At 35.4% G+C, this 15476-nt stretch overlaps 1 protein-coding gene across 1 annotated transcript; it reads left to right on the plus strand.

Moving 5' to 3' along the window:
- Window positions 1-80: 80 nt before the first annotated feature.
- LOC110460246 (28S ribosomal protein S22, mitochondrial-like) lies at window positions 81-11739 on the plus strand. The gene is made up of 8 exons (XM_021513060.1): window positions 81-203; window positions 1765-2018; window positions 2599-2763; window positions 6005-6148; window positions 6762-6851; window positions 7589-7734; window positions 9271-9385; window positions 11528-11739. The coding sequence occupies exons 1-8, from the start codon at window positions 116-118 to the stop codon at window positions 11633-11635; spliced, it is 1110 nt and encodes a 369-aa protein (XP_021368735.1). The 5' UTR covers window positions 81-115; the 3' UTR covers window positions 11636-11739.
- The last annotated feature ends 3737 nt before the right edge of the window (window positions 11740-15476 follow it).

Consider the following 15476-nt stretch of genomic DNA (forward strand, 5'->3'; position numbering starts at 1 on the left):
TTATTAAAACATGTTTAACAATAAAAAAAAATCTATGTTTATTGTAATTTTAGGACATCCTCACACCGTTCTGAGAGCAACATTCAACTTCCGGTTGCAGAGAGAGACACATGAGATGGCCTCTTTAGATCATTTAAAGATATTTCGGCGATTATTTAACTTAAGAAGAGCATGTTTACAAACACGAACGTATGCTCAAAATAGTAAGATATGCTTCTATCTGTCTCATAACGAAAATTGTATAAGTTGGACAAAAATAACACTTCGACCTTCTCTTCTTGAACAGGCCGGGAAGAGCAGATAATCACAGAAACCCGCGATTGTCTACGAGATATTTAAATATATGTCAGTTTAAAATGAACGTATAACGCCATGTTGTTCATAATGGTTCAAAACTACCATATTTTTTACAGACAAGTCTGTAATGTATTGGAAAAAATATTGAGTTGAGTTGGAAATAAAAATAATTGAAACTAAATTTCTCTTTATAAAGTCAAGTACATGTAGATGACAATATGACATGCATCCTCGATACTCCAGGGTTTACGTCCCCTTATGCTCTCTGCACCCTGGAAGATTGTGTCATGACAAAATCAAAGGCAATATGTGCCACCTTTTGGATGCGTTGGGGTGGGGGTATAGAGTGTAACGTTAACCCATGGAGTATCAAGTCTGTATATCATGCACCCTGGAGTTTTCAACAACCTTTTCTGTTATCATGTTAGGAATTCTTTGACCTTTCGGACTGTCTTGCAACTATATTTTGAAATGACACATTTTGGTCTAAAAGTTTCTTTTTTGGACATATTTCTTGATGGAGTTTTTTTTTTAACTGAAAGGTCAAAAGGAGTAAAAACACCAAAACATGAAAAAACAAAAACTAAATGTGATATGGTATTCAACTGATTTACCAACCTATCAAGAAAGTCTCAAGGATGATATGAATTATTCATAAGTAGAACAACAGCTCACACGCTTATAATTTACTTGGTGTTTACTGTGCAGTCATCATGTCAAATGGAATAAAATGGTCGTTTTGTTGTAATTATGCTACTGGGAAAAATGACAAGCTTTCAGATTTATCATGGAAAACCATATGTGTTGGAAAAATATCAAAGAAATCACCAAATTAAAAAAACTAAATGCATGCATCCTTCATGCCAAATATCATCCATATCTAGTTAAAATCATATCCGAAATCCCGTTCCTCTACGATACTCTTACATTAGGTAATTTTAATTAGATTGCGCGATCGGCTGCCTTTGAATCAGCCGTTGCTCAATCTTTATCAGACATGTAACTTCTCAAGACATCGCCTGATCACATTCATAGCCTGATTATATAATTATTACCTGTATATGTTAATGGTAAACTATTCTACCTCGGAAGAGGTCGTATCCAGATGCGTAATAAAAATTATGATAATATCATATATATCAAAATTAGTTAATTTCTATGAAATTTCAAAATCCTTCTTAAAGGCAGTACCATATATGAATGACGTAGAGATAAAAAGACAGTCTCAAACAAGTTTCTTTTATTATTGTTTTTATGAAACAACCTTATAGATAGAATGTGAATGAGTTTCAGACCAATCCTTGTGATCTTGATATCTCAACCCACATTTACCTGATAGTGAAAAATCAAAGGAATGGTAATTTGTGATGTCACTGTTATATACCTTATGATGTCTCAATTGATACTGATATTACTACATGTTAGCAGATTATTAATTATGCAATTACAATGTTCTTTTTACTGCAGGCAGTCAAGGATCCTTGAGTTCATCTGAGACGGACAAGTCAGATCCCCAAACAACATTACCTCCCTCATCAGGTGGTGGGCCAACAATGCCTCATTTTGCTCAAGACCCTCTACCAATATTTCTACAGAGGAGAGTTCAAGAAGTTTTATTAAAGATATCCAGGCTTAATATGGATGATTTTGTCAGAATCCGTAAAACAGACCACCATGTGAAACCTCGCTACGAATTAATGTCAGATGTGGAGCTGCGAAGGGTTGGTATATGTTTTCACATGTGCAAATACATATAAAATACTACCTACAATGAAGGAAAACACACAGTAGAGCTTTGATAAGCCAGCAATCTTTTAATAGCATGATGGCAAATGTGGGGAAATTTTCTATAGAAAATGGTGAATTGGTTCCTTCTTTACCTGTCAAATTCCACCTGGTCGATTTCAGCGTAACCTGGTACATTTACAATGTTCATATCAGAAGTTCTATCTCAATGTAGCAGATTTAAAAAAAAAAAACAAGCAAGGTAAAAAATCATCTTTAGTATATCTGATAAAGATCCTTTGATGATGGGTGCTAAGATCCTTAAAGGATCTCTTGTGAAAAAGCATTACTTTTAATACTTTGAATTTCTCATTTCCTGACAGTATCATTACTTTGGGTCTCTCCAAACTCGGATACATGTATTTTCAAAGAGGCTGACAGTGACTGGTTAACATTCATGATACTTCAGTTGAAGGAAAGTTTAAAAGATAAAACTGCTACTGTGTCCTATTTTTCTTTCTTTCTTTTGTCTTCTTCAGTATGTAGAATATATAACCTTCTATTTTGTATACATAGATGGAAGTGAAAGCAATGGAGAGGGCAACAGAAATGCTGAAAATGCCACCATTTATGAAAGCCCCAAACCTAAAGGTAGAAGTGTTGTCACATGATCCAGAGATTGCCCCAGCATTGACATCAAAATGGGTGTTTGTTGACATCTCCAGCGGAGTACACAATAGGGTAAATACAACTAACAATAACATTCAAAATTAGCGAATGCGCAGGGAATATAATAACTGTGAAATTGAACTTCTATTTCTTTAACAACAATTATTTCAACTTATATTAATCAGTTATGTTGGCCCAGATATTAGCACTTGGGGGTCTAAGTGTGGGAGGAAACCAGAGTACCCGGAGAAAACCCACGTGGTCGGGCAGGTGACCCCATACCTTTTGGCTAGGGGTAAGGCGAGTGAGGTTTCTACAGTGCCACCCAACGACCGAAATACAAACAAACCCCTAATTACTGAACATATGCATTAGAAAGTCGTCCTTGGGGACATTATACACTAAAATAACATACTCTCATGCATCAAGATCTTGAAAGTGTTACATGTGAACATTTAGACCTGTAGAAAGGATCAGCTGTACGATAACTTCAGAAAAAATAATTTGATTTGATCAAAGAAAAAACTCCAGCTATGCATTTAAAAGATTTCAGTGATGAGGAAGGCCAGTACACCACACAACCGTTCCAGAATTTCTATTTCTATTTTGCATGCAAAAATAGTATATATTTTTGACAAGCACTGTGATATCAGAACCAATGAGGTATACAGGCCCACACCAATCGTATTCAACATTTCTACCAGAAAAGTGGTACTTGGCATTGGATAGGTAGTAGTATGGTTTAACATTTTGACTTGAGATGTCGGACTAAAATTGTATGAACTTTGAATATCATGTCAATAAGCTCATTAATTAATAACTTTTATGTGTACAGTACAGGACTCGCTGTCCTTTCAGAAACTTTGATTGTCATTGTTAATCAGGTCACCTGGGATCACTAACTGTGAGAAGAAAACTTGGGAAGGAGTGCAATGGAGCAGTGCTTGGTCAAATTTGCCTGTAGTTAACTACTTTTCAGGGATTAAGGAACATAAACAAAAAACTTTTCTCCTTGCTTTCTATGTATAATGACTTGTAAGGAAGAAAGGAAAAACTGCCTCAGACTTATTTTGTATTGTGTGAATTTTAACCCTGCTTTCACTTAGGAAATAGTCGGCAACATGTAGATATATAATACCATAATGCTATGTCATGTTTGTATCTGACGATGTGAAGTAGATCTTCTCCAACATGTAGATATATATACCATAATGCTATGTATGTTTGTATCTGACGATGTAAAGTAGATCTTGCCCAACGTGTAGATATAATACCTTAATGCTATTTAATGTTTGTATCTGACGATATGAAGTCGATCTTGTCCCATATGTAGATATAATCCCTTAATGCTATGTAATGCTTGTATCTGACGATCTGAGGTCGACCTTGTCCAACATGTAGATGTAATACCATAATGCTATGTCATGTTTGTATCTGACGATGTGAAGTAGATCTTCTCCAACATGTAGATATACTACCTTAATGCTATGTAAAGTTTGTATCTGACGATCGGAAGTCGACCTTGTCCAACATGTGGATATATAATACCATTATTCTATGTTATGTTTGTATCTGACTATCCGAAGTCTATCTTGTACAACATGTAGATAGAATACCTTAATGCTATGTTATGTTTGTATCTCACGATCTGAAGTCTATCTTTTCCAACATGTAGATATATAACACCATAATGCTATGTAATGTTTTTATCTGACGATCTAAAATCGATCTTGTACAACATGTAGATACAATTCCTTAATGCTATGTAATGCTTGTATCTGACGATCTGAGGTCGACCTTGTCCAACATGCAGCTACATAATACCATAATGCTATGTTATGTGTGTATCTGACGATCTGGAGTCGATCTTGTCCAACATGCAGTTATATAATACCATAATGCTATATAATTTTTGTATCTGACGATCTTAAGTCGATCTTGTCCAATATGTAGATATAATACCTTTATGCTATGTAATGTTTGGATCTGACGATCTGAAGTAGATCTTGTCCAACATGTAGCTATAATACCTTAATGCTACGTAATGTTTGTATCTGATGATCTGAAGTCGATCTTCTCCAACATGTCGATATATAATACCATAAAGCTATGTAATGTTTGTAACTGACGATCTGAAGTCGTCCTTGTCCAACATGCAGATACATAATACCATAATGCTATGTCATGTTTGTATCTGACGATCGGAAGTCGACCTTGTCCAACATGTAGAAATAATACCTTAATGCTACGTAATGTTTGTATCTGATGATCTGAAGTCGATCTTGGCCAACATGTAGATATAATGCCTTAATGCTATGTAATGCTTGTATCTGACGATCTGAGGTCGACCTTGTCCAACATGCAGATATATAATCCCATAATGCTATGTTATGTTTGTATCTAACGATCTGAAGTCGATCTTTTCCAACATATAGATATAATACCTTAACGCTATGTAATGTTTGTAACTGACGATCTGAAGTCGACCTTGTCCAACATGCAGATATATAGTACCATAATGCTATGTAATGGTTGTATCTGACGATCTGGAGTCGATCTTGTCCAACGTTTAGATATAATACCTTAACGCTATGTAATGTTTGTATCTCACGATCTGAAGTAGACCTTGTCCAACATGTTTATATAATTCCTTAATGCTGTGTAATGTTTGTATCTGCCGATCTGAAGTCGATCTTTTCCAACATATAGATATATAATAACATAATGCTATGTAATGTTTTTATCTGACGATCTGAAGGCGATCTTGTCCAACATGCAGTTATATAATACCATAATGCGATGTTATGTTTGTATCTGTCGATCTGAAGTCGACCTTGTTCAACATGTCTGAATACTTCTTATCAAGAGAGACCAAACAGTTCATGATTCTATGACTTATTTTTCAGGATAGAATAATAGTTGTTCGGGATGTTATGTTTGTATCTGTCGATCTGAAGTCGATCTTTTCCAACATATAGATATATAATAACATAATGCTATGTAATGTCTGTATCTGACGATCTGAAATCGATCTTGTCCAACATACAGATATATAATACCATAATACTGTGTTATGTTTGTATCTGTCGATCTGAAGTCGATCTTGGCCAACATGTAGATATATAACACCATAATGCTATGTAATGGTTGTATCTGACGATCTGAGGTCGACCTTGTCCAACATGTAGATGTAATACCATAATGCTATGTCATGTTTGTATCTGACGATCTGAAGTCGACCTTGTTCAACATGTTTGAATACTTCTTATCAAGAGAGATCAAACAGTTCATGATTCTATGACTTATTTTTCAGGATAGAATAATAGTTGTTCGGGATAACGATGGCAAACTGAGGAAAGCTATCCCTGATGAGCGAAGACGGGCTAACCTTCTTTACTACCCCAAATTTGGAGTATCTATAGTACAGCCAAAAATGTTTGAGCAAGACCAGTTAGAGGTACATATAAATCAGTTTTTACAACAGTATTGCCAACCTAACATAAAACTTAAGTATTTATTCAAGAAACTTTTCTAAACCTGATCCAAGCTCAAAGCCAGATTAGTTAAAAGAGTCAAATATATAAGGTTTTTGTACAAAATGCATGAAAATTTATCTTAAATATTTCTGTGCTTTTGACTTCAAACATCAATTTTAAATCCCTGTTCTTGTAACTTTAGTTTAAAACTAGTGTATTTTTCAACATTTTGTAAATTAAAACTTTTATATAAAATTGTCATTAAGTAACCATTCTCTGAACAACATGAACAAAATCTGTTAACATGGTCCTTTTCACTCTGTTAATTTAACAGTTACTTGAAAAATATGAGCTTTTACAATTAAATTTTCCTGTTTTGAAATTTTCATATTTCATATTATTTTATTGAAAAACAAAAACAAAATAATACCATTTGAAATATTTAATAATAATACCATGTATACAGTGTAATGTTTTGATGGTGTTCAGCTTGGACAGGCTTCATTTCAGTCAATTAAAAGCACTTAAACAAGAAAAGTAAAACTGGATGAGATCAACCAGATAGCATATTAATGTGATGTTGTTTTGTCGTAGCACTTGCTGGAGAACAGATTGACCGATATCAGATATATACTGGACCGAGCATGTACCCAGTTTGAGCCAGATGACCCGAACTTCATCAGAGTAAGAACATTAAAAAAATAACTGAATCTGTTTTCCCTAACAATAATCGTGCTAATAAAATCTATTACCTGTAACTGAGCGAGATCGGAATATCTTAGTCGAGGGTTAAGATTCTGTAACAAAATCCCAACCGAGGCGTAAGCCGAGGTTGGGATGTTACAGAATCTTAGCCCGATACTGAGATACAAGTAATTGATTTTTTGGTTTCGCCTGAACAGTGGGATTCTTCAGGATGATTTTTGACAAAATTTGTCCCCTGAAGTACTTAAAAGTGGGACACATTTGTATTTTTATCTGTGACCATCAAACTATTGAAGACACATCTTTAAGCACCTATTGTGATAAGATGGCATTATCGTTATAATTAATTCTACAATGAGTTATTGATATTGCAATTATTTTCTGATGCATATATTTCTACCAATGATAAAAGCATGCTTGATATACAAATAACCATTAAAATGTCCTTGAAATATGCCATTGCATTCTTTTAAATGCTTTGAGTCACAAGTTTATAGACTGAGCAAATCATCACAGAGCGGTCATTGCTGAGCATATAACAAAGACAATATATTTCCCATGAATCGTCATGTAACCTTAACAACTAGTACTGTTAGGCCATCTGTCAGGTAACCATGGTAACTAGCTATAGTAATTCTTTTTTGCTATTCATCATAACACTGGACAGCTTAATTGCTCTTGGGAAAGATACCAACATGTTCTGTATCCATCCACAGGTTACAAGTACCATTTATGAGTATGTATGGAAGAACAGATGTTTTAATGATTTGGGGTCCACACGATTCTTCGGCCCAATGTCTTTCTATTTCATCTTAAAGAAGGACATTACATATCTGCTAGTGGACATGATACAACACGATTTGTAAGTATTGGACTGTCTTTAATAATATTTGTTCTATTCTAAAAATGATTTTGATCTTAGTGGGAAATTTTCACTTTCTTTGCAATAATAAGACTTGGCTAACAACTTGCATAAAGTACCCATACAGTCTGTACTCTGACTAATTAATTAGTCATATTGTCCAGGCTTTCCAAAGAATAGCTAATTTCACATTCAAACTTATAACACATTGCAATGACACAGACAATCAATACATTTGAGGAGAGGTACTCTATAACACAAGTACCGCAGGGCAGAACAATATACGCCATCCCATGCCAGTCTGACATACTTAAGTCTGCATTATTGTACCTAGATGTGTTAAAATATGGAAATATAAGGAGAAGAAACAGCATTTGTACTGTATAACTCAGTAAAGTTGGGAACTATTCCTGGAATGTGGTGAAAGGAGAAAACATACTTAACCAATTTCAGGAATGTATACATTTTCATGAAAATAGAAATAAAAAATTGCTTTTATTTTGCCAATAATCAATTCGCCTTAAACCATTAAACAGAGGATTGTTTCTATTACTTATTAATTACTGTCCAATTTAGCTTTTTGACAAATTGTCAATATTGACCAAGTTTACCCGGAATCCAGTCATATTTGTGAGGGCTGTCGACCAGTCAGAGCACAATATGCCTTAGTCTTTACGTAATTAATGTACATGTATGCCAAGTTTCATCAAAATCAAAATATTAAGGCAAGTTTCTTACGGAAACCAGAGTGCAGAAGGACAGAAGGACAGATGCTCCCCATACCATAATACGACAGGCATATGAAAATCACATGTCGTGATGCATAATACAAAAAAGAAATACACCCATTACCAATGTTGCTATTCAGGATTGTTCATGCCTGGCATCAAAATATTTATCCAATTTATGGACTGCAAAGCCTGTGAAAAAAAATAAACAAGAAACTATAAAGATGCATAACACGTTATGGTAAGTTACTCTTAGCCTGAAAATCTCCTGTCGGTTGCTCTATCTTCTATAAAGAAGATACTCCACCAATGCTAGAGGTTGAACACGGCAAGCTACGTTCGACAATTGCTGTGCCACAGTCATCATAATCATATCCTTCCTGTGTATAAAAGCGATTGTAAGCCTTTGATTTTGTTTCACAATTATAACTAATACTATTATCCATATGTTGTAAAGCGCTTTAGAGTAATTTTACAAATTATATAGATGTTGTATATTATCATTATTATTACTTATATCTGATAAATAACAGCCAGCCAGTGGCCTTGTATGTTATAGGAGTATATATAGCTTTTAACTTAGTTTATTCTGAATGCAGGCATATCTGCTTCTATATATATATATTATAGAAAGGAGAAAATTTAAAGCCAAACAGAAAAAAGACTGCTCCCTTCTTATGAATGTAGCAGTGCCCTTTACATCTATAAAAAAATAGTTGTTTTCCTAGCTAATAAACACTACTTAGATACAAGGATGATTATAGTGTTCCAGTTTACTGTTTCAATACCAGAACTTATTTTTTTCTAGACTGACGGATGCTGTCAGTTTAATACACCTATACAAACACATCTACAAAAATGAGAAAATCCCTACGCCATATGGAATATCACAGAACAAAGAGACCCAGTTGTCTACGATACAGGTAGGTATTCAGACAATAAATAGGTTAGATTTTTAGCTCACCTGCACAAAGAGCAAGCGAGCTTATGTCATGGTGCGGCGTCCGTCGTCATCCGTCAACTTTTCCTTTAAACGACTTCTTCTGAAGAACGAACAGGCCTAGAGTCATGATTTTTGATTGAAAGCTTTGTTGGTAGGAGCCTGACATAGTTTGAGAACGAAAATGACCTTGACTTACTTTTTAGGTCACAGGGTTCAATGTGCCAAACACTTCAAACGACTTCTTCTGAAGAACTGAACGGTATAGAACCTTCAAATTTGGCTGGTGGCTTCCTGGGATAGGGCCCAACAAAGTTTGTGAATGAAAATGACCTTGACCTACTTTCAAGGTCACAGGGGGTCAAACTCTTCAAATGACTTCTTCTGAAGAACTGAAAAGTATAGAGTCATTATATTTGGCTGGTGGCTTCCTTGGGTAGAGCCAGACAAAGTTTGAGAATGAAAATGACATTGACCTACTTCAAGGTCACATCGGTCAAATATGTCAAACACTTCAAACGAATTCTTCTGAAGAACTAAACGGTATAGAATCTTCATATTTGGCTGATGGCTTCCTGGGGTGGAACCTGACAAAGTTTGAGAATGAAAATTCCCTTGACCTACTTTCAAGGTCAAAGGGGGTCAAATGTGTCAAACTCTTCAAACAACTTCTTCTGAAGAACTGAAAGTTATAGAGTCTTTATATTTGGCTGGTGGCTTCCCGGGATAGAGCTAGACAAAGTTTGAGAATGAAAATGACATTGACCTACTTTCAAGGTCACAGCGGTCAAATATGTCAAACGCTTCAAACGACTCCTGAAGAACTAAAAGGTATAGAATCTTCATATTTGGCTTGTGGCTTCCTAGGATAGATCTTGACAAAGTTTGAGAATGATAATGACTTTGACCTAGTTTCAAGGTCACAGGGGTCAAATACTTCAAACGACTTCTGAAGAACTAAAAGGTATAGAATCTTCAAATTAGGCTGGTGTCTTCCTGGGATAGAGTCAGACAAAGTTGAAGAATGAAAATGACCTTGACCTACTGTGAAGGTCACAGCGGTCAAATATGTGACACTCTTCAAACAACTTCTTCTGCAGAACTAATAGGTATAGAATCCTTATATTTGGCTGATGGTCTCTTTTTCTGGGATACAGCGGGACAAAATTTGAGAATGAAAATGACCTTGACTTACTTTCAAGGTTACAGGGGTCAAATGTGTCAAACACTTCAAACAACTTCTTATGAAGAACTGAAAGGTATAAATCTTAAAATTTGGCTGGTGGCTTCCTGGGATAGAGCCTGACAAAGTTTGAGAATGAAAATGACCTTGACCAACTTCAAGGTCACAGGGGTCAAATATGTCAAAAACATCAAACTACTTCTTCTGAATAATCAAAAGGCATAAAATTATAACATTTGCCTGGTGGCTTCCTGGGATAGAGCTTGCCAAAGTTTGCAAATGAAAATGACCTCAACTTTCTTTAAAGGTCACAGAGGTCAACAACATTTCAAAGGATTTGTTCTGAAGAACCTAAAGGAATGGATTCATAAGATTTGGCTGGTAGCTTTTTGGGTTAGAGCTAACAAAGTTTGGGTAGGAAAATGACATTGACCTACTTACAAGGTCACAGGGGAAAATATCTCAAACAACTTCTGAAGAAGAACCAAAAAGCATAGATTCTTATAATATTATTTGGCTGGTAGTTTCAAAAGATTGATTCAACAAAGTTTGCGAGGGAAATATCTGTAGTGCAATATAATATTAAATGAGAATATTTTGCTATGACTGCTTAAATATTCAGGTGGGCGATACAGGCCCTCTGGGCCTCTTGTTGTTTTTGGTTCAATGCCCTCGCAACAGGCAGGGTCATAAGGTGTCTGGGTAGACACCGCCTGAAACAGAAAGAAAATAGAAAAGAAAGAAGACAGGAAAAATAGGAAACCGGAAAAAGATCACAAGTGTTGCAGTGGGGACAGCTGATCCCAACCATCAATACAGTCAGGTTTCAGTTTCCGAAGTTGTTGTCGCAAGTTGATTATGTTTGACTGTATAATGTGAACATCAAGGATTTTTATGATATCTTGTGTTAATGTTCTGACAACCTGTTCTTTTCACTTTCAGAGATTCTGTAAAACCGATAGTGACCAGAAGCAACAGAATTGGGCAGAAGTAGAGTCAGCAATCAGATCATACCGACTGTCTCTGACTGACCGGGCCACGGCTTCCTGACTTCAGGCTAAAACAAACTGTGTTTATGTATGGAAAGTGTGTGAGTGAAAGTTACCCAGAGGAGACTGAATTTTATATGCGAGAAATAAAGTGATTTATTGATGCATCATTGGTGAAATTGTTTGTCATAGTGAAAATGAAGTACTAAGTTTCTGTCAGAGCCTACTCCGTCTTTGCATATTGCAGAGTTATCTCCTCTTGTGAGCAGGTATCGATTGTTACGTCATTGGTTTGTGTGAGAAAATTACGTCGTTTTTTCAAAAATTGATGAAATTACTCTCACAAACCAATGACGTTACAATCAATACCTGCTCACAAGAAGAAAAAAAGATAACTCTGCAATACGCAAAGACGGAATAATGGCTTTGAGTTGGAGGACAAAGGACACCAAAAACGGTCCAGAGTCATAGATTTTGGAGTCTATAACAGCATAGAGTCATAGGTTGTTGAGTTCAGCCTAGTAATTGATTTTAGAGCCTGTAACAGCATAGTCATGGATTTCGGAGCCTAAAACAGCATAGAGTCATGAATTTTGGTGCTTATCTCGGCATAGAGTCATTGATTTTGGAGCCTATAACAGCCTAGTCATTGATTTTGGAGCCTATAACAGCCTAGTCATTGATTTTGGAGCCTATAACAGCCTAGTCATAGATTTTGGAGCCTATAACAGCCTAGTCATTGATTTTGGAGCCTATAACAGCCTAGTCATTGATTTTGGAGCCTATAACAGTCTAGAGTCATGTATTTGGGAACCTCTAACATCCCAAATTTTTATGGAAAACATAATTCACACATACAGGCTATGCCTGCTCACAATCTAGTATTTGTGTTGGCTAAAATGATTTATGCTGCTTGACAACAATATATGTGTATACAGGATTTTTGAGGATTACTTTATTATGACTCCCCACCTCCAAGTTTGTTCATTTTCTCTGGCCAACTTTACAAATTGGTGTTTCTCAAGAAAATCAATACTGTAAATGCACTGGTATACTAGCTCTTGTGGAGCTCTGTACAGCAACATACCAGACCAATATCTAGCAGCATTCTTATTCTTCCAATCAGTTTAGAGATGAGATAAATAATATAACTAAAGGATCACAGGTAACCTTCAACTGAAATATGGGAAAGGTGTGTCAAACACTTTATGTAATAACAACCTGTTGACACAGTACCCCAAGAGGTATCTTGGTACCTTCTGTAATACCTTCATTATACCCCCGCAACGAAGTTAGGGGGGAGGGTATACGGGAATCGCCCTGTCTGGATGTCGTCCGCAGTAACTTGTCCGCGCAACTTCTCCTTAATTAATAGGTGGATTTCATCGAAACTTTGCATGAATGATCAGTATCTTATGTAGTTGTGCACCGGCATTTTAATTTGGGATTTCGACCCTTTTTGATGGAGTTATGCCCCTTTGTGCGAAATACAAGTACGCGCAACTCCTCCTTAATTAACAGGTGGATTTCATTGAAACTTTGCATGAATGATCAGTATCTTATGTAGTTGTGCACCGGCATTTTGATTTGGGTTTTTGATGGAGTTATGCCGCTTTTTGTGAAATACTTGTCCGCACAACTCCTCCTTAACTAACAGGTGGATTTCATTGAAACTTTGCATGAATGATCAGTATCTTATGTAGTTGTGCACAGGCATTTTTATTTGGGATTTCCACCCTTTTTGATGGAGTTATGCCCCTTTGTGCGAAATACTTGTCTGCGCAATTCCTCCTTAATTAACAGGTGGATTTCATTGAAACTTTGCATGAATGATCAGTATCTTATGTAGTTGTGCACCGGCATTTTAATTTGGGATATTGACCCTTTTTGACGATGGAGTTATGTCCCTTTAACAAAAATAGTATTTATCCTGCTAAATATGTTAAAAGTATAACTCTCAAATAAACATAACTTGGCGGAGGTGGGGGTATTAGTCAGCCACCCTGGCGATAGCTCTAGCTGGTTCTGTGAACTGTTTACTCATCTGTCTCTACATACAAAAATACATACAGAAAAAAATGTGAAGTATTGAGAAACAGTGATAACAAACTAGAACAGTCATAATCCAAGATGGCAGCATTGTGGCCATCTTGTTTTCTGATTTATCTCAAAATGAGCAATATATGCCCGTCGAATGCCATATAGTGTTATAAACTCTTTCATTGAAATAAGATCTGCATCATTCTAAGAGTGGTTAGCTGGCATGCTATAAAAAAATGAAAAAAATCAAATACTGAAATGAACTAAGGGCAATAACTTTTGCAAATATCATCGAATCAAAATTTCCATTAAGGGAGACACAACTTCATATCATGATTGTAATGTATACCAAGTTTCAAAGAGATCCGTTGAAAAATGTAGGAGGAGATTGCCGGACAAAATTCAAATACTGAAATAAACAAAGGGCATTAACTTTTGCAAAAATTGTTGAATCAAAATTGTTTTGAAGGAAACACTACAACATATCATGATTTTTTAGCCGACAAAGTTTAAAAGAAATTCGTCAAAAAATATAGGAGGAGATCTCTGAACAAAAAATCAAATACTGAAATGAACAAAGGGCAATAACTTTTGGAAAAATTGTTGAATCAAAATTCTTTTAAGGGAAACACAACTTCATATCATGATTATAATGTATACCAAGTTTCAAAGAGATCGATCGAAAAATGTAGGAGGAGATTGCCGGACAACCCCATACCATAATACTTCCGTCAAATTTGACGGGCGTATAAAAATATGCAAACTTAAGACCAAGGGGCACTTAAAATGCAATTGTCTGTCGGGTACTTCTTGAGAATATAAAATGTCAAAATTCAATCTTGCTGCATAGCAGCAATCTCATATCTGAAAGACCAAAGGGAACATGTAATTTGAGAAAGGTCTGTCCAGTACATTTTGATAAATAGCAGTAACAAACAAACTGTTGATATTTAAGATGACTGTTAAGCAGCACAACCAAAGATGAAAAAGAACCTACATAAGAAATATAAGAAAGACTTCTCAACTGTCATAATCCAACATGGCTGCCTGGCAATTATTTTATTTTTTTGATTCGTCAAAAAATGAAAAAATTAGAAAGACCAAGATCTGTCAAGATCTTTTTGAGAAAAATATTGATAACAGAAATTATGTAAGGTTGATTTGATTGACAGCTCCCGACATGGTGATGATTGGCTTAAACAAATACAGCTGCCTGTCTGGTAGACATCTTAATTTCTAATCAGTCTACAAAACAGAAGCACTTCTATGGATAGAAAGAACTGTCAAGTACTTCTCCAGAAAAGTAACTGTAAAAAAAATAATTAAAGGACAAATCACGACTGGATGGGGATTTGAACAGCCGACCATCTGATTATAACGATGATGATGATAGAAGAAAAACAGATTTTCTTGATAAATGAAATTTCACTATATTAAATAATAATGTATTATTTATGTAAAATTCGCAAAATAGATAACAAAGTCATATAATTATAAGTAACTAAAATAGTCTAATTTAATAGATCAAGGTGTATGTAGCCTCATGAATATCAGCAAACTTAGGACATATACATTGATGGGAAATATACATTGTTAGGACATACATTGTAACCCAGCTGGAAAGTGAGCATGTATAATGACACACCTCTCATCATCTATTCCGTCTTTACGTATTGCAGAGTAATCTTCTCTTGTGAGCAGGTATTGATTGTTACGTCATTGGGTTGTGTGAAAAATTACGTCGTTTTCTCAAAAATTGATGACGTTACTCTCACAAACAAGTGACGCAACAATCAATACCTGCTCCCAAGAGAAGATAACTCTGCAATACGCAAAGACGGAATACTAATAAAGATATAACA

The sequence above is a fragment of the Mizuhopecten yessoensis genome, unplaced genomic scaffold (assembly GCF_002113885.1).
Source record: "Mizuhopecten yessoensis strain PY_sf001 unplaced genomic scaffold, ASM211388v2 scaffold10333, whole genome shotgun sequence".
Taxonomy (NCBI): Eukaryota; Metazoa; Mollusca; class Bivalvia; order Pectinida; family Pectinidae; genus Mizuhopecten; species Mizuhopecten yessoensis.